We start from the raw sequence: 26935 nt of genomic DNA, 5'->3' as shown, positions 1-26935 counted from the left end.
TTATTATTTATTTATTTTTCCCCCTAATTTTAATTTTTTGGCTTTATGCAAAAACAGATTAGTAGAGACATCATTTATTGGATGCTCGGCAGCCGTAAAAATGTCACGGTTTACCAAGGAGAGAGATCTTTAAAATGTGGAGGGTCAATAAATTAGTAGTCAAGAGAAATTAACATTTAAAATCCCATTAACAGAAAGCTGGAGAGCAAGTGTCTCATTCAGTGGCAGTAAATGGAGTTTAAAAAAAAAAAAGAAGAAGAATAGATTAAGAAAGACAGAGGGAGAACAGAATACAGTCAGCTAGAGTAATATACATTAGCATATAATGAAATTAAACCAGTAGAATAGATGCAGCATAGCACTCATAAATTTTACAGTAGGTTATATGAGTCCATACAGTAGACGTGCACAGCCTCCACCCCCCCCCCCCCCCCCCCCCCCCACCCCCCGTGTCGTCAACACAAATAACTCCGTTTCTATAGAAGACAAGCTGAGGTCACAGCAGATATCAAGCCCTGCCAAGCTGCACACTGTTTCTGTGGCTTAAGCTCTCCACACTCTTGCCATTGTATTGCACGCACTCTCTCACATAAACACACAGGCAGCATTAAACAGCACAAAAAAATATAATAATAATTCAGTGAGAAGTAAAGCTGTGACTGATGTGGAACTAAATGTCTGCAGAGACACTGGAGCCTATTCTGAGCACACCTGCTGAAATTCTAGTGCAATGTCGGCTGATGTGAGCGTCTCAATTATTTGGCAGTGTGCTGTGCTGCTAGGTGCTTTCAAGGGACATTAGTGATTCACTGAAAATTAGGAAACGAAACCTCGTAGACTCGTGTTCTTCTGTTGTGTGACAAGCAAAACAGTGCATGTTCAGTCCACCTGACTCGTACTTCGGGATGGTTTCCTCGCTCAGAGCAGTAGCTTTCTGAATCATCCTCCGGGGGTTGGAAGAATTGTGTCATTTCCTCAAATGCCAACAGCGCATGTGAATGCACATTATGAAATGCATGATACTGTGGGCTATTTGATAGATTCTCAGTCTCCTTCCTTCCTCAACCTCTAACCACAGCAGCAGCTAAAAAATGCAGCTCACCACTCCTCCACTTTTTCTCACCCCATTTGCCTGATAATAAGCAAGGACACGTCGACTGCGGATGGAATATTCTCTGTTTCATCTTTTCTCTTGTGCTAATATGCTGCCTCCCTGTGCATACACTTCAAATTTTCCACAATACCCCCAAGCAATATATTGCTAGTGTTAAGAGTGATAGTTGAGCCTCATCTTGTCCTCTGTTTTTACTACCTTGCAGCTAGAAAACTGCTTCTCCGGCCCTCTGCCATCAACTCGTCTCCCTCGCCATTTGTGTGGCTGTGAGTCATGTTTTAGAAAGATATTCCAGCGCTTTCACAAGACTTTTTTTCTCGTAATGAGAAGCTGGGAGTCATTTTAGTCCATCCACAAAAGAAGCCATCACACTAGTGTTTATGAAAACTTTTTTTGTTCTTGAAATTCTAGAGAAATGATTGGGGCCATTCAAGATAGGAGCTGGACCATTTACAAATGACCGTGCAGCCTGTATCACTGTGTCACACGTTTGCCTCGCTATCTCGGTGTAATGACTTGTCCTGCTGCTGAGATATTAATGCCACAGTTTCACAAGGTATCAAACCACCCAATTAAGCTTTGTTGAAGCATGTAGCTACAGAGATGAAACTTCCAGAAAAACAACTCAAAGAATTAGTTTGACATTTTGGGAAAAACATGTATTTATTTTCTTGCTGAGAGTCAGATGAGGCGATCGATACTGCTTTCATGTCTGCTTGCTAAAAGCTGCCAGGGTAAAGTTAGCACCAGAGTAGCATAGCATGAAAGAAAACAAGGTAAAGGGGAAAAAAGAAAGTACCAGCTCATTAACTGACATATTCGATTTTCTTAATCCCTATATGAAGACTGTTGCTTAGCTGGATGCTGGACTTTGAAAGCTTTATACAGCAAAAATAATTATGTGTTAGTAAACTTAAATTGCAGCAAAGACAGGTTTCCAGCCACTGTGATGAGCTCAGCTAACCAACAGCTGCTTTATTGCATCAAACTATCTTGCAATCAAAGTTGTTGCAATCATACATGCAACAACTATCTATTCAAACACAAACACGTTTAGAGTTAAGATTCCTGATTTTATAGCACAAGTGATAGCACTGTTTTGGTGCTTATTCATAAAGAACCTAAGATTGCAAAATAAAAATAAATTCATACCAAATGTCTTTTTTAGGCATTTACAGTTGCAAATCTTCTAACATTTTACCAGTTTAGATGAACTTTTATGCAACATTAGGAGGCTATACCATCCAGCTGCATCATCAGCATTTTGCAGTCATGCTTCTGCTGACCCGAGGCTTCCGCTAACACCTGAGGGAAATACCTGGTGCTCTAGATGTTAAATGCTCAGCTATGTTCACTGCCGAGTCTCTAACTGTGCCTGCTGTTTGAAGTTGAGCAGGTAGCGTATAAAGCCAGTTTATTAAAGCTTTCTGGCTGAAATCAGGTTCCTGTTGCCTCTGAAAACAGGCTAATAAAAAGCACAGTGAAGCAGAACGGTAAAGCTGTAGTAACAACGGGCGAAGAGACACTGTAGCTCGAGCGGCAGACGACAAACCTCACGGGGGTTCAGCATTGCAAGTGCTCATTTTTACACTGCAAGGAGCTGTTTGCTTTGTGGCAACCCAGCAGCAACTAATGAGCCAATATTTGAACAGTTTTGTCCAGATAATTATGTCCAGAGCTTCACTGAGAAGACTACGCGATGCAGGTGTGGGGTTTGCTTTTGTTTTCTGAATACTGTGCAAAAAGTATTCATCTGTCCAAGTTCTAAAATTAAAAAGTGCACAAAATGCAGTTACATAAAAATATGAGCTAAAAACAAAACTGTGGTTGCCCTCATAGCTTTCAAAAATTTCTTTCTTTATCACAGCCATGCCTGAATGGACTATACCGTTAATGGGTTTCTTCTTGTTATAGTGGGAATGTGAAGCTCAGGAGAAGTCCTGTGCAGGCTCTGTTGCCTTTCAGTACATTGCCCTGATTTCCGTCTTGATGATTTGATCTAACAGAATCTCACCAACCTCCCCTCATCCCCACCCCCCTCTCTCACCACCATCACCCTTCCCTACCTGGTAGAAGGCTCGCAGGTGTCGATTTAAAATAGAAAAATTCTGGACTCTCAGCATGTGGTCATCTCTCTCGCTGTTGTACAGCCGCTCCACCTTGGGGTTTGGATCTCTGGGTGGACACACACAAAGAAACCACACACACACACAATTACACACAGTGGTTTACACACTGCAGCTTGATCAAACAGCCCAGCAACATTTCTCTCCAGATGAGAAATTCTTATGCAACAGTGCATTTAAGCAGAGTGAATAAAATTTTAATGAGGTCTGAGAAGCAGGCAGTGAAAATCCACATGCAATTATTTGTTGAAATAATGTGGCTTAGGTCGGGCCAAATTAATCAGCCATTGAGCAAATCCTGCCTAAGATCTTGTCTTGCCAGTTAATAGACAAAAGGTTTTCTCCTGCTGAAACTTGAACACGAAGATAAGGGAATCAGTGGAGATGGCTTATAGGATGGCATGATTGTAATTTGCTAGAAATTTCAGAACATTGTGCTTTAACACACACGCACTGCAAAACAACATGAGGTTATGAAACCGAGTGCGATAAATGTTACATCACTTTTCATGCAAAAGAAAAAGAACAATACCAAGTGTTTGCAACCATGTTAGCACCTCTCTGATGCTGTGCTGTGGCACACCATAAAGCATAAGGGAAAATGTTTACCAGTTAGCATGATAGGGTTCTTAAATTACCATCAAACACAAAGTGAGGGTTGGTATTTTGGGAGATATCTGCGCATAAATCAAAGAAAAACTACAAAGTGGATGCGAAAAGTGATGGTGCCGCATTAAATATCACAAAAATTAAGACTCACTCGAGTTTCTGTCCCTTGAGTCATGCTGTCAGTTAAACTAAGCTGAAGTATTTTAGTGCACAACATTAAACTGAGGAAATTATCTGCCTTTATTTAATAGCTGTATGGATGTAAAAGGGCTGGATGCAAATACCACACTGCCAATACGTCCCAGTGGTCACTCAAAACACTGCAACAAAAAAAAAAAATCTACAGCCCTTAAATTATTCTCCTGTTGCCCTATTATATATTAATATAGTGTCCTCCTATTACTCTTTCTATTATTAATGTGACTGTTTATTTGTTTAAGTGACATCATTACAACGTACGAACTGTGCGGCCACGACCCAGAAGGAAACCAGGACATTAAAAAAGCTTCTGTGGTTCATGCAAAGTGCAAGAACCATTATAGAAGCAGGCAAGACTTCCAGGCATACAGATAAAGGTGTTGTTGATTTTTTTTTCCAGTTGTCAGTAATGTTACTGCAACAAAAAAAAAAATCCCATCCATCCAAACAGGCATTTTCTCCATATTATAAAAAGAGAGGTGTAAAATTATTGGCAGGACACAGCTGCTCACAAGGTCACATTGCACTCTTTCTATTATCCCACACACTGTCCATCACCTTAACTCACTTCACTTAAGTTACATAAGCATCTCAATCACCAGGCCACCAGGGTGCCCAATTTCAGTGCTTTTTAATGGCTTTCACTCAAAAAGCAAAAAAAAAAAAAAGCTGCCATGGAGTTTAAGCAAAGAATGGGTTGTGTGTACATTTCAGCGTTTCAGATTGCCAATAAAAGCGACAGGCACTTTTTTTGCAACTAATTGCAAGGTTGAACGGTTTATATTTTCCATTTACAAATGAGAACTTGTGCTTTTATTATTTTACATTTATATTATTACATTTAAAAGCAGACTGACTGGGTAAAGTTTGCAAAAGTTTATCAAGTTATCTTTCCCCCCTCTCTAATAGTGACGTTTATTGCAGTGTCCACGGCTAGGAAGCAGTGAAAGTGAGAAAATGTTGATGAATCTTACATGACCCTCATGACCTCATTGAGGAAAATCCCATTGGTCAGCCTCAGGTAGCGGTCTCGGGCGCTCTGCGAAACAGAGTTCACTTCCATGTACTGGCTGTAGTGAGGTGCACCGTCCTCACTCTCTACCATATTCTCAAACAGCAGCACCTATGAGAGACAGATAGAGATGATCTTGTGTGGTGACCAAAGACAAGGAAGAACCGGCACAGGAGCAGAAAATAGACACAGAGATGGGCTAAGGGAAAATTTTCACACAGGAAGTCACTTGAGTCTGTGCACCTGTCCGAACAGGTGGGATCTGTGCGCTCACACTGGGAAGCACTTCACAGCGACAGCCAGCCAAGCAGGACTGCAGCCAAGGTTTCTCTCTCGCGCGCTTCTAAGACGACTTGTGCCAATGCAAACTGCAATATAATGAGTTTTATTCCCACCTGCACCTTCTAAAAACTGCACAGTAGGTAAACAAAGTAACAAGCCACAGTTGGTCTCAGCTGATGAGGTGATACAGAGGAGACTGAGATGCGGAGGATAACAACTGGGTTGGGTGGCAGGGGATCCCTTCAGGGTGAAAAATCTCATGTCAGTGAAAAAATGACCTGCTGAAGTGGTCCAAAGAAAAAAAAAACCCTCTTCCAAGACCTGTTGAACCTGACATCTGACCAGCCCCCTCTTTGGAAAGGGGAAACAACAGCCAATGAGAACATCCCTATAAGACTTAGTGATCACATTATCCAAGCAGAGATCATTAACCAGAAGGGGGAGACTTGGTGACTTGCCATGTTGAAACCCCAGCTGGGAATTCAGTGTGTTACAGCTGTAGTTGGTTTAAGAGAGAGCATACTCTATGACTATTTTGAAATCAGAAGCAACCCAAGGACACGGAAGTGTCGAAGCTGGGAGAGAAAAAGTTGGTTATTAAGAGGCGAGGGAAGCTGCCAAAAGGAGAAGTGTTTGCTTTTCTGTACACAACAGAAAAAAGGCAGGGTCGAGGCTGTTTGTGTTATTTATTCAAGTTTTATATGTATTCTGACGAACGGAACTGGAAAACAGACTGGTCTAAAAAATTTCACAAGCTTTCTGACTTGAAATTATACAGACTTTACTACAGAGTTGGTCACCGGCTAAGTCGGATTTTGTAATTTTTTTCACAACGTTTTACACCCTCCTGTTTTATTCTCACCTCTGCGCCTCTATAAATGATGACCTTTTCTCTAACTCAAAGTGATAAATGATAAATGACGTACCCATTGCGCCAACGCACTTTCCATGAATTCCTCTATTATCTCCTTAATGTTGGACTCCATTGTTGTGGCACGAGGGCTGTGAAACACTACAGAAGACAGCTAATTAAAGAATATCACCAACGCGGTGTATGTAATGAATCAGAGACAGAGAATCCATCTTGCGTCAAGTGAAGTAGTTTGACATTTGTGCGGCCCTTCCTCCCCTCCCTCTACCTCGTTTGCTGTCTCTTCCTCTCTGACTGCGTGTGTCAGTCAGTTTCATTGCAAAACCACACCGGAATTTTTCAAAACGCACATGTTGAGGGTTTTTTTTTTTTTTTAAACACACCCTCAAAACTTCACACAACACACACAAACACGGAAATATTTTTCTTGAGTACCGCAAAACACTAGAGTGCGAAAAAGGGACATTAACTTCGCAGAGGTGAAATATTAGGCCTATTTCCTCCTCTGCGTATTTATGTGCACATTTACCTTAAATGTGTGTTTTTACACCATTATTTGCCTCAGTATCGCCTTGTTTTGACCTTAGACATGACATGTTGATCTAATGTGTGTTAAAAATGAGAAGGCTTCCATTTGAAGTTGTCAGAGGTTTAGTGTCTCTAACGTTCACCGTGCGTTCAGCTGCGCTCCAAGCACTGTGCAATAGTGACCTCTGGTGCTTCAAAAGGAAAGTTCATGCTTTCACATATTATTAATTACATCATCAAAGGGGAAGTGGGCTTCCTTACTTTGAGCTAGCTGCTGTGTATAATGCATTGCAGTATTTTCCGCATTCCGCAGATATAATTGAAAAGCTGCCAAAAGGAAGCTGTTAGAAGATGTATGTGATCTGAAGATATGTGCAAATCATTATTATCATAGTTTCTGTACAGTCTCACCCTTAATGGTCCGCACAAGGCTTCTTCTTTATGTAATTAGGGAAATTTTATAAGGCCTGATGAGCAAAAGGCAAATTTTAGAAATTTCTTTCCATGTATTTTAATAATGTATTAATTTTATGATCCAATTTAAGGTTTTATGATACACTTTCTTTGAAGGTCAGAGCTGAGAAATGGACTGTACGCTTCCTTTGTTAATCTCTGCTACACTTTTTTTTTTTTTTTTGAAAAAGAAAACATTTATTTTTCTGCAGCCACTAAATGGATGCTTATATATTTGGAATCAAATAAGACATTCATGGAAAATAGTCTGTGATACAGTTTTATTTAGGAAGATTGAGCACACATTGGATATACCTGCAGCTTGGACAGATCACCATATTTGTATATATAAATATGTTTTGCCACAAAAAGGATTTATAGACTGTTAGTCTTTGTAAAATAGTTTCCAACATGTTGCATCAGTGTGCTGTTTATGCCAGAGTGTGTTCCTGTGTGCTGTCAGGGTGTGCTGACACTGCTTGTGCAGCAGTTCTGGGATTAACTCTGCCAGGATTATCAGATTGTTTCAGAGCTGCCAGAACAGACACGATGACAGCTTCATATAGGGCACCGCACACACATATGCACGCAAACACGCACACTTAATCCAACTCTCCTTGCTGGACTCAGATAACCCATTGTCATATTCAAACGTGCCTCTGTTTTAGGACATGTACAAAAGGAAGCCGACACTACAAAGCAGTTAAAAACTTCTACTTTTAATATATAATTCATGTGCATTGCCAGTTTAACAGGTTCCTAAGCATTTCATTGCAGATTAGTACAAACTACAGCCGTGGGAGTAATGTTACAGTGCACATGGGATGAACTTGTGAATCTGAGCCAAAAAATTGTTAAATATGTTTTCGTGTTTAAGCTAAACCTGTTTAAACTGACTTTTCTAGACACAACAAGATGTACTACACATCTCCTGAACAGATTCGTAGACGGTGACACATACATGATGTCCTGCACAGAGGAGATGTTTGTTTGGTGTCTGTGCAGGGCTTGATGAGATTCCCTGTGTGTTGCCCTGTTTTGGCCATGTGCGAGGGAGCTGCAGATGCTGCTTTTGGTGGTACATAAATCAAGCCTAATGTGTCAAAACCCAAATGGTGCCCTACTTGCCACCACCCAACTCACACAACCAAAACAAAAAAAAGCACTGACACATCCTCCCCCCTCCCATCTCTTCCCCCTGAGCTTGTGTTTTTAAAAACATTTCTCCCTTTAGCTGGCAGGGGAGGGAGTAGGGGAGGCTGCCTTCTCCGTGGTGTTATCAGCTGGCTTCTCTGCGTCTTCAGCCCCGGGGGATCCTTCGGCGGCCGAGGGGTCAACCTGTGCAAACTTCAAGATGTCGAGGACATTCGCTTTAACATCCTCAAAGGTCTCCTTCACACCCTTCTCCAGGAGATAACCCACACTTTCACCCTCGGGGTCCTCTAGAGCTGTGGCTCCCTCCACAGCTGTCTGCAAGTACCTCAGGCTCACCAGCACTGACATCTGCAGAGAAAGAAGCAATAAAGATACTGTGAAATCAGGGTGTAAAATCTGTGCTCGCAGACAGTTTTTATCACAAAACGAGATGGTCAAAGGGTTTCGTAAGCTCACAAAAAAAAACAAATAGAGGCATCAACTTTAATAAATCACGTAATTTTAAAGCTGCTGGGTGATCACACTCTGAAGGACTTTTATTCTGTACAGCTGAAAAGCTTGTGTGGATGTATTCTGACAGCTTGTGTTATATATGTGAGAGACAGTTATACACATTTTTTCTGATTTTGAATTCACTGTGGAAGTATTATCAGCATTATTAATTTTTTTTTTCTTTAGGATTGTAACCATAAACATGATTTCACTCAAAATATTTACACTTATTTTGGAGCGATGATGTTCATAAACCATATTGGGAGGGAATTATTATCTCAGAAGGCGTGTTATGTTTATATTTTCTTTTTTTAAAACTGGAGAAATCATGAGGGGTTTTTTTTTACTTCCAACCTTCATATTGGGTTTTGCAATCTGAAGCTTATTCAAAATCAAATCACTATAAAAGTTAAAAGTTCAATTAAATCTATCTGATCATTTTCATATAGTCTCTTAGACAAATTTTGTCCAGTTTTTTTCCCAAAAGTGTGAGATCCAGTTTTGACTGAAAATTTGCTGCAGACTTCAGGACAACAATGTAGTGGTGATGCAGGAGTACAAAATATTTTTAGTATTATCTCATGCTCCCTCTATCATTTTTTTTTGTCTGCTGTTCAGATTCAGAACAGGTTTTGTTAAAGTAATATCTTAATACCTTGACATGCCAAAGTGGACTAGAAAAACCACGCCACTGGTCTGTTGCGGTTTAGACTGTGTGATTGGCTGGTTGGAGCGTATAACAGTGCTGTGTTGAACATATGAGAAAAGCTTCCTGTTACAGGCTTAGTTTGGCTATTTAAACATGTGCTGTCAATGCTGGCATTTTGCAAAGGAATGAAAGTGCATGTTTGATTAAAAGTTGGAAATCAATGTAAACCAGTGAGCTTTTCCCTTCTGTCGGTTGTCATGGCAGTGTGTGCGTCACTAGACAGTCATCATTTAAAATTCTGTTTTTTGCTTCTTCTTTCTTTGTGTGTCTGTGTGTGTGAGTGTACAGAATAATTTCAGCGCTCCTTTCTGAACTCAAAGAAGAATTATAGAATAGCATGACAATAATAGCATAAAACAGCTGTTTGGGTTTTCTTTTTATTATTCACCTGTATTAGGATGACTGACAGCACACCAGGGCCAGTTGAATTCATCATCTCCATGTAGTAGTCGGTCAGAGCCTGCCTACAGCCACGGCTGTACAGGTTGAGCTCTTCTGCTTGGTAGTCGTAGCTGTAGTGAGCGCTGTTATCTGTCAGGTGGTACTGCAGGCAGGGGCGTGGGGAGGCCGGGTTACAGCAGCTGAACGGAACGCCATCCAGCAGGTAACGGCCATCCACGTTACTCCTGATACGACTGTAAACAGATGAAGGAGAGAAAGCGTGAAAACCACGAAGAGTGACAGATTAAAAAACAGAGTCTAGTGAGACAAGAGCAAGAGGAAGAGAAGTGAGGAGATAAAGTCATCTTAAAACCAGTTAAAGGCCGACTTTAAGCTCAGAGCAGCCCCTCTATACAAGTGTCATCATGTCACAACCTCTCTGTTTGTTCATTCCTTTTCACTTCCCTATCTTTGACCAACCTTTCTCTGCTTGCTGTACCACCAACCTTTTCATCGATGCCTATCATTCTCTTCAAAAGTAAAGGCCAGATCTATTTTTAATATAGTCTTCCTCTACCCTTAATATCATTTCTCTCCCTCTCTTTCTCTCTCTGACATATTGTTTGACCTTTCTGGATGTGAAATCTGCTTATCTCTCACTCATGTAGACCTCTATTTTCTTTGCTTCTCTTCGCTGTATACCCCTCATCATTTTTTCTCTTTCTTTCTGTGGATCATCATTCACTCACTCCTTGACGTCCTTGGAGGTGAAGTCCAGATATCTATTGCTGACCCACTGAACCTCAAACCAGTCCTTGAAGTTGTTGTTTCCACAGCAGCGGAACTCCATCTGCAGACGATCAATGGTCTCCTTTTGAAAACAGCGGCCGGGCACGTCTGTGTCCTTGTAGAAGCGGATCCCATTCCTCAGTCCCACCTGACATTGAAGAGAGAAAAGTGTAGGAAGGAGAAGGTGTTATCTTTAAAAGTCGTTGGCGTTTCAGAGCAGTTTGAGCTGGTTTTAAAAATAATGTTTGATTGTTGGTCAAATTGCTCTCCCATTTTGGCTTTGTCTACAGCAACTTAGGGGAAGCAGGCGTTTCCTAATGTTTTGCTTGACACTGGAGGTAAACTACTTATACCCTCCTTTTAATCTTTACCCAGCCCAGTGAACCCACCTTCAGGGACTCTTCCAGGCGTCCCTGCAGGGCATAGCTGAGCACCACCACAGCAAGAAGGAGACAACAGAGTAACATGGCTACAGCAAACCAGGCCATCAGGAGCAACTTCCAACGGGGGAAGCGGCTCGCATCCAGGGAGTCCTGACACACACGAGTGGCAACCCAGTTGGTGCCAATGGAGACCAGGCCCACCATCATCAGGATGTTGGGTACCATGTGGATCTCTGTGTTGTCCATCACCTCAAGAGAAGAAGAGCAAAGTCAAAGATAAAAGTTGGCACAACACTGGCAGTCAGCTGCAGGTCTCTTTGTCATTTCCTCCTCTCAATTTAGAAGGCAATAATCCTCTGTTCAATTATCCTTATCTAGTCTAAAATGACCTTGGCAGCCAAAAGATTCAATTAGCTGCAAAGTCTACATGGAAATATGATGATAAATTTAATCCATTGCTCGTGTTACTGCAGAAGTCAATTATGGACTGAGTTTATTATTGGCTGAGTTTGCAAAAGCCTGCCAGCCACAAAGCACCTTTGTCCAATTGTTGTTTTAAAATTACCATTAAAAAATACCTTACATTTACAGTCTGGTGGCTAACGTGATCCTGTAAAATCTGTCCAGCCAGCTTGGCTTTAGAACAAATAATCTCTCTAAATGAAATTGCAAAGAAATATTTTAAGCTCCATCTAGAATACTCAGTTTTCCCACTGAGTGCAGTAGAGGGCAAAACAGAGTACACAAATGAGGTATTTGTCTACAGATGATAAAGGAGGATTATGCTCTAATGAATCATTTGTTAGAGCCTTAGCTTCCTGATTCCATTTCATCGGTTGGAGAGCAAATATGTCTTCTGTTTTTTCCCAGCCATTCACCACCACCTTGGGAAAAATGATTACCTAAGATTAGCTAAGAGCACTTCTCACTTTAGATCAATAAATATGTGAAGGTCTCCTCTCATTGCAGCTTTCCTGTGAATATCAGTTCACTAAGTCTGTCTAATTGATCACTGATCCATTAAGACAAATGGCTACAGTGCTTAAACAAAATGCACAATCCACACACACACACACAAACAAACACACACACACACACACACACACACACACACATGATTTTCATGGGAAAAGTGCTGACATTACAAAGACGTTTTTCAGCCAACTCCACCTACATGACTTAACATGCATGAATGTGCATGTTTACACTTGCGTGTGGTGTGTTTGTATTTGTCGATTAAACGCTGAAGCTAAGTTTAAAAAAAAGTGACACAGCAGGCTCAGTAAACAACACTTAGCAAAGGCAGATGCCTGAGCATACAATCCTATATTTGTTCAACCTTTAATACATTCATGCACTAGACGTTAGCTCCACCTGGCCTTCTAGCTTGCATTGCTTCATGTGTGTGTTTGCATTCATGCAAGCATCGCTTTCTGTACCTCTGCCCTACGAAGCAGCTCTGTCTTAAGGTAAACACCAAGACAAAAGATGAAGGCCCCACTCATCACTGCCAGCCAGGACATCAGCCACAGGCCCTGGGCCAGACGAACTCGCCTCTGCTGGGTGAACGTAATTTTCAGCAGCATGGCTCACTATTATGCACAGGCCACCACAGAGAAAAGAGAAAAAAGAAAGAGAGGGGGAGCTGGATGGAGCAGAGCAAGTCTATTCTGGTCAAAACTGATGCTATCCAGAGGTGGCCAGCTGCATTTATGGAGACAAACCCATGGAGCTCAAAATACGGTGGACTCAGTGTTGTTGGATTGGTCAGTGGTCAGTCCAGGCCTGGTCGTTTGATTAGTTATTAGTGCGTTGAGCTCATCTAAGTTGTTCCAGGTGGAGGGGATAAGCAGGTATATCCCTGAGATGGTAGAGGACAAAGTCGACCTTAGAAGATAATCCAAAAACTTTCACTGGGTTGACGAAATGTCTCAAAAAGTTGTTTTTTCTTAAATAATCCAAATCCGTGCGGATGAGAAATGTGAGAAAAGTGGTTATTATTAAAGTATGGTGGAAAAATGATAATCCTTTTCACAAATATTACAGATGTTTCCCTCAAGCAAGTGGTCACAACGCCGCAGTCCCCCCTCCAAGCTGAAATCAGTGATTTCTTCCCCTTGATGCGATGTTGTCTTTTGATGGCGCCCCTCCGGGTCTGTGCATATGCGGCGCCCCCCTAAACCGCGGTACCCATGGTTGGAGGACACAGACAACTGGCCAAAGTCGAGAGTTTGGAACCGTAATCCTCACAGTAGAGTCCCTGGGATCCTATTAGAGCCCAGGAACCAATGGGAAAGCAGGCCAGTGTCTGATCAGCAAACTTATCTGATGGACTCATAGTATGGGAGGGTCTATTGAACTATTATGACAGGTGAATTTACCTGAAGCCCATCAACACAGGCTTGTAGGTCTGAGGAAATAAACACAGGAAATATGTATTACTGTTTACCTAAGAGCAAGAATACGGTGGGGTCCAGCAGTATGGAACAAAATCCAATTTACTGTCAGCATCACTCAGAGTTTTCACTCTATTACTGAGCCAAGATATTTTATGCAGTTAGAGAAGAAAAAATCTAAGACATTTGGAATAGGCCCACACATATGAGGCTATACTTGAAATACAACTGGAACAAATGGTATAGTTTATCTTTTACAATGCTCTCAGTTTATGCACTAAAACCATTATTCTCATAATTAATTGTAACCTTAAATTTTGCATTTCCATTTAAACTGTTTGTGTGAAGTTAAATATAAGAAACCTGCAGCCATTAATGATTTTACATTACAGTGACAAAGCAACCCACGGTATAGTGTTATTTTAAAAAAAACACTATACTGTGGGTTGCACTAAAATGCATGTAATGATCAGACGTAAGGCAGATTAGATATCTATTGATTAATGGACTGACTGAAATAAAGAGAATAGGGTTCCCAAAAGGATCCTCTATTCTTTTTTGAGGTAGGTTAGGTTAGCTGCTTCATGTGCAGTGAAAGTAAGACCAGAGTTATGTTTGCAGGGGATTATGAATATAGTGCAATAGGGAGGGAGGTGGGACTGGATCAATAGGATTAAACTGCTATTACAAGTATTTATGACAACCTGAATCAGAGCTATAGTTAGGCTGAGGCTGGTGTCACATTATCAGCTCTTAAAGCACTAATAATTTTCTACAGCCCAATCAATATTAACGTTTGCAGCTATATTTCTGAATAGTGAGACAGATTGAAAGCCATTTAAAACTTACAAGCAAACCTGTTTAGCTTTCTAGCAACAAAGATTTTAATGTAGCTCAGATATGTCAGCAGCATACATGTAGCACTTTTCTTCAATTCAATTCAATTCAGTTCAGTTCAGTTCAATTCAATTTTATTTATACAGCACCAAATCACAACAACAGTTGCCTCAAGGTGCTTTACATTGTAAGGTATCTCTACAATAATACATACAGAAAAAACAAAACAAAATCATATCACCCCCTATGAGTAAGCACTTTGGCGACAGTGGGAAGGAAAAACTGCCTTTTAACAGGAAGAAAGCTCCAGCAGAACCAGGCTCAGGGAGGGGCGGGGCCATCTGCTGCGACCGGTTGGGGTGAGAGAAGGAAAACAGGATAAAGACGTGTTGTGGAAGAGAGGCAAGTATGATTCAATGCAGAGAGGTCTATTAACACATGAAGAAGAAATATTAAATATATCATGGGAACCCACCAGAAGCCTACACCTATTGCAGCATAACTAAGGGAGGATTCAGGGTCGCCTGATCCAGTCCTAACTATATGCTTTAGCAAAGAGGAAAGTTTTAAGCTTAATCTTAAAAGTAGAGACGGTGTTCATCTCCTGAATCGAAACAGGAAGCTGGTTCCATAGAAGAGGAGCCTGAAAGCTGAAGGCTCTGCCTCCCAGCCTGCAGTGCAAGAGCGAGGTGCTCAAATGGGGTGATATGATACTATAAGGTCATTAGAATATGATGGGGCCTGATTATTTAAGACTTTGTATGTGAGGATTTTGAATTCAATTCTGGATTTAACAGGGAGCCAATGAAGAGAAACCAGTATAGGAGAAATATGCTTTCTATTTCTAGTCCCTGTCAGTACTCTTGCTGCAGCATTTGGGATTAACTGAAGGCTTCTCTAACTGAGCACTCAAAGTGCTTTTTAGTACAAGCCTCATTCACCCATTGAAGCACACACATTCAGATGCATTTCTGTTCCTTAAACTCTGATTTCAATGAATGCAACACGGAGTTCATTATCTTGCCCAAGGTCACTTTGACATGCAGGCTGGAGAAGCCGGGGATTAAAACACAACCTTCCAACTGTTTTTTGGGGTTTTTTGTTTGTTTGTTTGTTTGTTTGTTTGTTTGTTTGTTTGTTTGTTTGTTTGTTTGTTTGTTTGTTTGTTTTTTGCCATATAAAAACATGCCATATATTATTTGAATTTGACAACAAGAAAGTGAGGAAGAAATCATCAATAATGAACAAATGTTTGTAATCTGATATACTGCATCAACAAAACTATCTTTATTGGTAGAATAGATACAAATACACAAAGAAGAAGTATTTTAATGACAAAAAGTAGAGAGAGATTTAGATTAAAACAACATTAATACCAGAAGAATGCTAAGCACAGAATTAAAGGAACACATCGATTCCAGGTGTACACATGCTGTTAAGCTTATCAACACCATCACAATAGCTGTCTTTGTATTTTAACTGTACACATTTGTCAGTTACATCAGCTTGAAAGGATTTTCCCGTGTCAACAATTCAATTCAATCCAATTTTATTCATATAGTGCCAAAGCACAACAACAGTTGCCTCAAGGCACTTTACATTGTAAGGTAAAGACCTTGCAATAGTACAAAGAAAACATTTCTGAATCATAATATTTGACTTTCTTTTTATGATTTAAAGACCTTTACACTGAATCTCTGGATATTTACACAAACCAATCAATGCACAGTAAACTCAAAATAGTATTTTTCATTGTACACTTATTAATTTTAAGAGGTTTTCACATGAGGGCTATTTAGACTGTTTGAAAAATCCAAAGCAGTCCCTGAAGAGTTATTTTTACACAAATATATAGCAGAAACACGAACAACTGAGTCTGGTTGAATTATTATGAACAAATGTAGATTAAAACAGTCTCCAGTGACACTGATGGTACAATAACCTGCTGCTTTAAGAAAGAGATGCCTTGACTCGAGACTTAAGCGGGTTCCAAAAGGGCATTAGCTTCCTTAATCATGTTGTTTTCTCGATGTCACTCAAAGTCATTCACTGAATATAGTTTCATTGTTGACTCAGCAGAAGGCCTTGAGGTATCCGGCTTTTAAATTCCCAGTCTTTCACTGTTTTTTAAATTTGTTAAAAATGACCGCATTTGATCCCATCAGTGTCAATAATCTATTATCAGAGACAATTAAACACTTCTGTAGTCTGTATAAAGTGGGCAGCATGGTGACGAGGTGGTTAGCGAGAAGGTTCGACGTGCAATTAGTGGGGTTAGGTGAACTGGTGATTCTAAACTGGCCCTAGTTGTCTCTCTGTGTCAGTGCTACGTCAGACTGGTGACCTATCTGCTAGGAAAGGCTCCAGCTACCCCCATGACCTTTTGCCTGCACTATCAATTTGGAAGAAAACTAAAAGGTAAAAGAAAATAGACAGTAAATTAATACTACAGAACTTATACATAAAGCATATTTTTAATAAAATAAATGGTTATTTTGTTATTTTACTGCCATTTTTCTCCGTTTTTTATGTAGCTGTGGCTCTTTCTTTCTTTTTGTGTATGAAAATCTTCTGACTATTATGCAAAGGCCTCCTTTGTTGCCCACAGATAGCCTAAAATAACATAATGTTCAAGTTTTCTTAACCACAGCATTTTCAAAATACAGTATTTCCATCTGACAGATATTCATGAGACACATGAATAAATGCACATTTCGAAGCATTAAGATGAGCGTCCACTGTGCCTGTGGCATTTTCACTCTGTTACTTCTGCCCTACACTTCTGCCCACTCTGTTGCTCCTTCCTTTCACCAGCCTCCTTGTGTAACTACAGGTGCTGCATGAAATCATCCAGGATCTGCTGGGCTAACACAGAGTTCACATCATCAGTGTCCTGCTCCAAAAGAGTTACCTTTAACTCTTCCTTCCCGGCCCAGTTATCACTAGCTACATGGCCCTGCCTGAGGTCTGGAAGGGTGTCAGCATGATTAGTGGCCAAAGAGGACTGCTGTTGGCTTTGGGGGTAGATAGGCTGTGGCCTGGCAGCATAACTGGCAGCCATTTTCTTATAGATAGCAGTGCTGATCTCAGCCACAGAGAAAGGCAGGCTGTGGCTCGGCTCATGCTGACCCGAGAGGCCGCACTCATTTCCTGTTGCTGGTACACTCTGTTTAAAGGGTGTGAAAGCTGTGACCCTCTGTGGACCTGCCTCTGGTTTAGTCAGCCAATCATGTGCTGCTTTGTCTGCTTTAGGAGGGTGGGGCTGGCCATCTGTTTGCTGAGAGGTGGCAGAATGGCTGTTTGCAGCAGAGGTTGTGAGAAACTTCTGTACAGCCTCAGCGGAATCAAAATGCTTCTCCAGTAGTTCCTTTATCAAGCATGGCACCTAAATTTAAGAAAAAATATGTATAAGTAAACATTACTCTTTACATTTCAAGATTTGAATGCATCTGCTTTCAAATCTAATTCTGTTGCTTTAGTAACTTTGAAATATTTGCTTCATAAACAGCATCACCTGAGTGCTTCATCATAGTCTCTGGCGCAACATAGCATCTTTCATTGGTTGCTATGCGTTATTTAGCATATTTCAAGGAACATTTAGCTGATTATGCATGTGCAAGTTGATGGACAGCTATGCTTCAGTACTTTGTTTGCACTGACTGGAGATCCAGATGAGTAATGTCTCCTAATATGCTACAAAACACTACAGGGAAACACACAAATATTATAGATAACATGTTGTGCTGCCACTCTAAAAATACATTTATTAGTGTACAGTGGCATACACATGGCACTTTGCGTGTTTACAGTATATAAATCACACTCAGTATCATGAGTTCCTCAAATAGACGACAAACTATAATGTCAGTTGTACTTTTGCCTGAGTTGAAAAATTAGTTTTGATATTTAACTCTCTAAAGTTGAAGATCTCTTACATTTTATGTTCTTTCTGGTTATAATGAAATGATAAACATTCAGTATGTCCATAGGTTTGTCTGTAGGCATTTCGCATGAATCTCAGGGCCTGAGGCCTACTGAGTAGAGAGAAGTGTGCACTGATGTCCACTAGATGTCAGTGTGCTTACATTAATGTTCTCCAGGGCTGCAATGGTCCTGTGGGCGTCTTCCAGCTCTGAGCTCAGGTTGGACACACGATTAAGCAAGTACTTCCTTTCACTGCTCAAGCTCTCGGACTGCAAATGCAAAAAATAAGGGATAACATGCATGAAAGTCAAACGATGCGTTTCATTTTATAGATTATTATAGATTTTTTATAAATCTCCAGTTTTCTCACCGCTATGTGCAGGTGCTCCCCCAGCAAGTTATTGGCCTGCTTGGTCCCAGTATGTGTTTGCAGAAGGCTTCAAAACAAGAAGGAAAATATGTCATTCATCTATTTTCTGCACTAATAGAATTAATCCAAAATCCTTAAATTTTATTTTTAACACAGTGCATAAAGGCCCATTGTTAAACGTATTGCCTGCACCACTGCAATCTTTGAGTCAAGTCAATGGCAGCTGTTTGTCAACACAAATGTCAACAACAAACTCTCCTAATAAACTTACAACAACTGACGCACAACTCGTGTGCAGCGTGAGGCGACCATTCACTCCAGCTGCAGCAGTCTGCTGAAGAATGTTTGTTATGTGCCTGACTGCCAGCAGCAGTTGTTTGGTTATAAATATGGGCCTAACAGAATCTGGGTGAGTGTGAAGACGCAGTTTATATGTCACTGAATTTCCACCCACGCAAAGAGGAGATCTGTGGCCTATGCTGTTCATCCAGAATGTTCCACTGATCAATAAATCTATAGGAAGTATTAAGTAAAGCCAGAGATTGAGTTCATTCAATAGTGGCTCTGGAATCAATATGTGTGCACACGCCCTCTTGTAGAGGCAAGCTCAGTATTTATTTATGGACATGAGTCAGAGAGTTTAAGCAATGCACAGCCATCATGTGTGTTTTGAATTCTGTTTAGCCTAACCTTTTGTATTTCTCCTTGACATGACTGAGCTCGTCTCTGGTCCTCTGCAGCTCTGCCTCCAAGCTCTCAATGCAAACCACTGTCTGCAGCAAGTTCTGGTGGAGATCGGCATTCTCCTCCTGCAGTGCCCTGAACACAGAGGAAGGATTAGAAATAGAGGGTCAGCATATGTTAATAATGAAGGTTATTTTGACTTTCAAAATTTAGGATTTAAGGAGGATTTAAAGTCCAGAATTTGCTGAGTGAATTATTTGGGATGTGTCAATTGTGCTTTTTAAATGAAATGTCAAAGATTTTAACATTATTAAGGTAAAAATAAATAAATAATCATCAACACAACGGTGACAGGTATTACTGCTGATATGACAATTAGGGTTTAGTTTTAAAAGTAGTTCTAAAAGGTATTCACAAAGGTTGTTAAATGTTGGTTTCCCTGGCACATAAACATACTATTGACGACATATAGTTATGTAAAAAGGTTTCATAATGACACTTCATCCTGTTTTAACAGGAATGTGTGTGGGGGGGGGGAGCCCATTAGTGTGATCAATAAGCACTGATCCATAACCGGATAAAGAGAGACAACCGAACGAGCCAGAGAGAAAGGTGTGGAGATCTGCAGTCAAACATGACATGTGCAGAGAGAGATTATATAAATACAGACACTTACTGAAGATGGTCAGCCTCACACAGCACATCCTAAAAAAGGAATAGAACAAGTTTAAGGAGGAGGTGGCTGAGATCAGGCTGTAGATTCTCTGTAGACACAGGTATTTTTGTTTTGTACTGCAGAGTGTGTTAGTTTTTCCTTATTGTAATCTTTGTTGAATTCATAATTAAGTTTAAAATCCTTCTCCTCAAATACAAAATCTTGAATAATCAGGTCCTGTCAAATCTTAAAGACCTCATAGTACCCTATTATCCTGAGAGAGCTTACTTGTAGGTCCTAAAGTTTTCATAAGTAGAATGGGAGCAAGGCCTTCAGCTATCAGTCCCTTCTATTATAGAACTAGCTTTCAGATCAGGTGATCCTGAACCCTCACTTAGTTATGCTGCTATAGGGTTATGTTCCTGAGGGCTTCCCATAATGCATTGAGCATTTCTTCTTCACGCATTTCTTTTCACTCTCAGTATTGTTTATACACTGCTTCTGCATTTAATCATTAGCAATTATTAAAACTCTCTCCTATAGTTTACCTTTTGTCCTGGATCTCTCTGCTCGCTTCTTTTCCCCTAAACCCCAACCACTCACAGCAGAGGCTGTCCCTCCCTGAGCCTAGCTCTTCCAGAGGTTTCTTCCCGTTAAAATTGTGCTTTTTGTTTGTCACCATCACCAAGTGCTTGCTCAAAAAGGGCTGTGTGATTAATGAGGTTTCTTTGTAATATTGCAGGCTCTTTGCCTTACATTATAAAGCAGGTGACTTGAGGTGAGGTGACTGTTGTTGTGAATTGGAGCTACATATTAAAACTGCACTAAATTGAGCAATATGAGTGGTATTTCTCAGGGACAGGGTCCAAGATGTTTACAACATTTCATTGATAAAATACATGAATGCAAATATTTGACATACAGTTACATAAACATGCCAGTCTCAACAAACATATGAACTGGTACTACAGGGCAGTTTTCTACTCTAACCCTCATTCCCCAACCGCTCGTAGCAGATGGCTGCCCTTCCCTGAATCTGGTTCTGCTGGAAGTTCCTTGTTGTTACAGGGGAGTTTTTCCTTCCCACTGCCACCAAGTGTTTGTTCATATCTGATTGTGGGGGTTTTCTCTCCATTAATGTAGGGTTTTTACCTTACAATATAAAGCATTGTGAGGCAACTATTGCTGTGATTTTCTGCTATGTAAATAAAACTGAATTAAAATTATATTGACTGCATTCCTCATTTAATCTTTTTAATGCTCAAATGCTTTGATATAAATTCAAACTCTAGTGAATACATGAGGTGCAAATCATAGACACTTTGACATGCAGTTTGGAAGAGCTGGGGATCAGACCAACAACGTTCAAATTAGTAGACAACCTGCTGTACCTCCTGAGCCACAGCCACCCTTTTGTATGCAATAGTGCATCCTCGGGCACCTATAGACTATAGGTGCATTTTGTATATTTTCACTTTATTTTAATTGGTATTGTATGTTGTATCAATTCAAATTGTTATTTCAAGGTTCAAGGTTCAAGGTTCTTTATTTGTCACATGCATAGTTATACAAGTATAACACACAGTGAAATGTAGCCTGACACGCTCCTCGACATGTGCAAAAATTGGGGGGGGGGGGTAGAGGAAGAACATTATATATATATATATATATATATATATATATATATATACATATATATATACATATATATATATATATATATATATATATATATATATATATATATATATATATATATATATATATATACATATATATATATATATATATAGTAGCATTGTAGCAGTTGATTATTTTTAGAGTGTTTTTAGTTAGTTAGATATAATAATGTTTTTTGTAGCAGACTCCTTAGTCTGTAAAATATGCAGTGTGATTCAAACATTTCTTGTTTTGTAATCCAACACATTCAATGTAAAATGAAACTTGAAGGTGTGGAACAGCTTTCAGCTTCAGTTTCCAAATATGAAAACTCCCCAAGCACCTTGTCGGAAAACCAGAACTTCACCCGCATTGTTTCATTTGAATTCCAATTGGCTGGATGAGGTCACATCACTTTCCAAAAACAACATAATTTCTATAACTATTCTTTACTATTTATATTCATAGGTGCTGGAGCCCGGCACGGGCTATATACCCGGGTTGGGTCACCATTTCATTACTGAGGACAGCTCAATAATAAACTATTGAGCTGTGGTAGACCTGTGCCAGAAACATAATCGATTTGTTCTGTGAGGCTAAACCAGGATGTTCCCCTTTGTACACGTACGTATATGTGGATTCAATAAAACAAATAAACCAAATGAGACCAGAATCTATACTGTTACAGCATGGAAAAAGGCAAAATTATGCAAGGCTCTGTGTGTGTGTCTGTGTGTGTCTATTAAGAACGACTGGATTCTACCTTCTGTATTACTCACACATTTTCCCATGAGGGAACTATGCAGATTTGTCTTTGTGATTGTATGTAGTTACGTCCCTTCAGGTCACAGAGCAAACAAAGAATCGAAACTGATATATCAAGGAGTGTCAAATGAATTTTCCCCTAAAAGCACTCAACGTCATTTGCTGCAATGCTGGAGAATGACTCAGCTTGCAATGCGCAGTGCTTGACACCATCCCACACGCCCTGTGACTCAGCAGCAGTGCCTCATTCTGCAACATTCTGTTCTTTTAATACAGATATCATTGATTTGATGCAGTGTAATGTGCGTCACACTTTGTTCTTCAGCAGCCCATCAAAAAAGACATGATTAATAATAAAAAAGAAAATAATTTTAGTATTATATATTTATATAATGCTAAATAGAAAGGTGCTGGCTTTCTAACTAGAGCTTTGGCTCATTAGGACCCTTATATCTTATCATTTGATTCACAAATCCATCCACTGAAGACCACTGGCTTCTCCATCACATTGTTCATGATGGATCTTACTAGTTATACTAGTTAACTTTAACTTCAAAATGAAAACACATACACATAGCAATGGTATTAGCAGGGTATAATATTTTAAAGGTGGTGAATAACAGCTCATGATTGATTTGACTCTCTCTAAACTAATTTGTTTGTTGTCATTTTAGTGTATCAGCTTAAAGTGGACTTACCCTGTGCTGCTGAGAGTGCCCAGCATGTTGTGGCTGATGTCGACCACTCTGATCTGAGCTGTGGCTGGTAGCTGTGGAGGCTGTGTCCCTGGCCCTGGATGAATCTGATTTTGTGGATGAAGACTCAGATCCGACCCCTGCCTCTGCACCTTGGGCTGAAGTTGGAGGCGAGTTGCTCGGTTCTTGGTGACCAGAGTCTAGATAGGACTGTTGGTGGAAGTGCTGGTTATGTGGATGCTGGCTATGCTGCTGTTTTTGGTGGTGGTGGTGGTGGAGTTGTTTGGACTGACTGGTTTCAGGGCTGGTGCTAGTTTCATCGGTGAGGTGAGGGCCACCTCTGCCAAATCTGTCTGCTGATGTAGGCCTCCTGTCCTTACGGTTGCTTCCGTGCTGTGGGCTTTGGCTGGCAGAGTGCGGGTGGTGACGAGGCGGTGGGCTACCGTGGTGGTTCCTCATGGCACATGAAATCAGTTTGTCAGGATTGGAGCAGACTGAGTGTTTTCGAGAACTACTAAAAGGTGCTTTCTCCTGTCTGCTGGCCAGTTTGGGATGCTGACCCGTCTTCTCCTCTGGGGCTTTTCTGTTTTTTTTTGGTGGGAGCTGAGGCTTAACTGGGTTAGATGTGGGGGCTGAGGCAGATGTTTTTGCAGGAGTTTTATTATTATTAACACCCAAGCTGGTGAGATACGATGGACTTATAACGCTCTTTGTAATCTCATCTAGAAACGCAGAGAACTGTAATTTCTCCTGTAGAAAATTGGCCCTGGCTTGCTCTGTATTAGCTTGAGTAATTTCTTTACCCTTCTGCCCAGGACGTTGTTCTTTAGCAACTCTTGGGGACAACACCTCCATTGATTTAGTCTTACGAATGTCAGTATCAGTCTCCTTCTTCTTGAGGATCCCTTTGCTGGGTAGCTGGTTTGAAGATACTGCTCTCTTGGGGGCACCGGAGACCCCTAAAAGAATGTTTTCCTCACTGAAAGCCAGACATCGGTTCAAACTAGCTGACTTATACAAAGGCCCATAGTTATTTTGCTTAGATTGTTCTCTTCCACCACTATCATTACTCTGAAAAAAGGCTTCATCGCTTCGACTGTGACCTCTGTCAAGAGCAGAAAAGCCAGTGTTCCCTCTTTGCTGTGAGCTTTCATGAAGCAGCTTGCCTTTTTTGCTGTGTTTGACGGTAGCGAAGACAATGGGCTCACTGCATTCATCTTCCCAGAAACCTATGCGCACATCTGGGATATTGGAGCAGGACAGAGAATGCTGTGGGCGCTCAGCATGGGAAAGAGTGAAAGGATCATTTGCGCTTGACTCTGTGTACCAGGAGGAAGAGGATGAGGATGAGAGGGAAGAAGAGGAAGCCCTTGAGAGAGTTACAGGGGTGTCATGGTCGTAAATGATCTCATCCTCTTCACTGTGGTGAAACTGACGGCGATAGTGAGCATCGTGGCGAGGGCTTTCATGGAGATAGTGACTGTGCTGATGGTGGCGAGGCTGTCCTCGGCTGTCATCTGTGTTCCTGTCAGTGTCATCAAACTTTGAGTACCTTCAAAACAGGGAAATTGTGTAAACTGACCATGTAAAAAGGGACTGTGCTTAGTATATTTTGTCTAAGGCTGCAGATGTTCGAGCTCAATAAACTTGCAGATTTAATCTTGCAAATAAATTTAGACTAAAACACAATTAGATATGTGTGGAAAAAGCCATCCTACCTGTGTGACTGAGTGTCTTGGCTATGGTGAAGGTGATGGTGGCGATGATGGTGGATTTTCCGTGGCTTGAGCTCATCCAGCTCAGCTGGGCTCTGAACCGGTTTAAAATACTTCTCCATGACCTCTCGCTTTCCTGGTGGTAGTCTGTCGATGGGGTCCTGGTTGGGATGACTGCACTGGTGGCGCTGAGGGTGATCCGTGTTGGTACTCTGCTCTTTTTCCTCTGTAAAGCTACAACTTATCTCTCGATGTCAGTTACAAAGAACAATCTTACTGATGAATGCAATCATTCTGAAGATGAAAAATTACCAAAGCATGCAAATTAATTTCTAATCTAGCTAAAATGAAGTTCAGTCCTTAAAAGTCTCTTTAGTAATTATATCTTCTGTTAAAGGACTTGCATGACTATGTTTGTCTTCCTCAGGGTCTGGCTGCAGACTAATGGAATCATGGCTTGTGTGCAGGACTGTATGAATTCCTAGGTGGTGTTTTGACTTTGCATCACTTCTGATGTGCTAACAGCTGGGTGCTCATTGAACAAACTGAAAGAGCATGACCTTTGTCCTCATTCACAGACAAATGAATCAAACCCTGTGGAACACAATCTATAACTGGGCTCATTTAAACCGCCAGTTTTTGTTCTTTTTTCTGCTTTTTTGCAGAATGGGATTTGTCCATATGTTTGTTCTGCCCTGTGGGCCAATTTCAGGCATCTATCCTATTACAAAGTACCAATATTTATTATTACTTTGTTTTCACTATCATTCTTTTTATAAATATACAAAAAGCACATCTAAGGGTTAGATATCTAAGCTACTGAACTGCACAATGCTACCTCATTGATTTTAAGAGGTTTCCTGCAACCTTTCCACTGACTCCTTTGTAATTACATTCTCTAGGGATGAGCGGTATTGCAGGAAGTAGTGAGCAATTAGAAATTGTATCACACTATTTTTTATTGTGGCAGGCATCCACTTTAATTACTGTTGGTAATTTGGTTTGCTGTGTGTGACTGATGGGTTTTTCATCATCAGCTGCATTCCCCTTTATGTTCCTGTTCTTTATACAAAAGCTTGTTATTTGATTTTGTACAAACTCTGTTTCATCAAGATCAATATTGTGATCTAAAATGACACTGTTAGTTGAGGACTGACGTCTGCTCATTATAAAAATTTCACAGCTCATCCTCTAACACCCATATAACCTCCATTTCCACTGGCTTTCTGTTTATTTCCACAGTTTATTCTTCTGGGAGGGTCAGTCAAGTTAATCACATCAAGGTCCCGATCACCCTTTGGAAAAGCTTTGTTTTCCTTGATTATCACTTGAATGATAATGCAGGGGTTTTCAAATCGCTGCATTGCATTGACTGCACCCTTTGTAGCAACTCTGAAAGAGATCAATTCATTCGGATTCGGGAGGGGGCCTGAAAGTAGCCAGAGGACAGCTCCCCACTCTGGATTGTTGCTGATCAGTGGCTTGCCATCATAATAAACATAGTTGCTTAAGGGAAGTTGCCCAGACTTGATATAGCATTGATATAGTCAATGCTAAAAAGCAGTCCTGTTAATGTAAACACGTGTGAGGAACATGGTGATCCCATTGTTATCCGAGGTACGTGACTAACTGCACGCACCCTCTGCTGGTAAACATCGGGAACTACTGCTTGGATCTAGTAATTTTCCACCTTTCCTCCAGCAACACATTTTAAGGCTCTGGTTGTTTCTAGACGTTTCTGGATTTATCGCGTACACTTTTCAGCCTATAATAACATTAATGTCTGAATTAAAAATCAAGTTTAACATCGTACAAACTATGACGTGGAAATTCATGAACTGTGAAAGCACACTATACATTTGATTTAAAAAAAAGACTGTAAACACCATCAGCTTTTTACAGTAGCTTCTAAATCTTACACAAAAAGAAAACCTTTATTGTACATTGGACATCGAAGTTAAAGGAGATGAGCTAGCTGTTTTCTTTTGTTATTCAATCAAAAAAAACAGCATGTCACTGCAGTAAAAAGCAAGTAGATCCGACAACTCCGCTACGTTCTAGTTTGATCCGGTTTGCGGGGCCTTGTTACAGCTAAAAAAAATATTAGTCCGCGCACCATTTCCCGTGACGTCA

At 40.6% G+C, this 26935-nt stretch overlaps 3 protein-coding genes across 4 annotated transcripts in view; all 3 read right to left on the bottom strand.

The window, feature by feature from the left end:
- The window catches only part of ccdc88b (coiled-coil and HOOK domain protein 88B), a 57831-nt gene extending 51504 nt beyond the window's left edge, over positions 1 to 6327 (bottom strand). For both annotated transcript variants that reach the window (XM_085372201.1, XM_085372207.1), the window contains exons 1-3: positions 6268 to 6327; positions 5022 to 5170; positions 3181 to 3289 (exon numbers count right to left, since the gene is read on the bottom strand). In XM_085372201.1, coding sequence (XP_085228327.1) covers positions 3181 to 3289; positions 5022 to 5170; positions 6268 to 6327 — 318 coding nt within the window. The remainder of the gene's footprint in view (positions 1 to 3180; positions 3290 to 5021; positions 5171 to 6267) is intronic.
- A 2096-nt stretch (positions 6328 to 8423) lies between these two features.
- On the bottom strand, positions 8424 to 12688 carry rom1b (retinal outer segment membrane protein 1b). Its single transcript, XM_085372221.1, has 5 exons — positions 12542 to 12688; positions 11109 to 11351; positions 10680 to 10867; positions 9938 to 10184; positions 8424 to 8696 (listed from the first exon to the last, which is right to left on the bottom strand). Exons 1-5 carry the CDS (start codon positions 12686 to 12688, stop codon positions 8424 to 8426), a joined length of 1098 nt encoding a protein of 365 aa, XP_085228347.1.
- Positions 12689 to 16129: 3441 nt separating this feature from the next.
- LOC146638977 (uncharacterized) lies at positions 16130 to 25172 on the bottom strand. Its single transcript, XM_085362976.1, has 7 exons — positions 24806 to 25172; positions 23091 to 24639; positions 19990 to 20018; positions 19320 to 19448; positions 18630 to 18696; positions 18421 to 18528; positions 16130 to 17720 (listed from the first exon to the last, which is right to left on the bottom strand). Exons 1-7 carry the CDS (start codon positions 24922 to 24924, stop codon positions 17163 to 17165), a joined length of 2559 nt encoding a protein of 852 aa, XP_085219102.1. The 5' UTR covers positions 24925 to 25172; the 3' UTR covers positions 16130 to 17162.
- Positions 25173 to 26935: the final 1763 nt, after the last annotated feature.

Source organism: Diplotaxodon limnothrissa, linkage group LG2 (genome assembly GCF_057381915.1).
Source record: "Diplotaxodon limnothrissa isolate DT_005_m linkage group LG2, D_limnothrissa_male_GT1.1, whole genome shotgun sequence".
NCBI lineage: Eukaryota > Metazoa > Chordata > Actinopteri > Cichliformes > Cichlidae > Diplotaxodon > Diplotaxodon limnothrissa.
The sequence above is the reverse complement of the archived record's forward strand: the minus strand, read 5'-3'. Positions and strand labels throughout refer to the sequence as shown.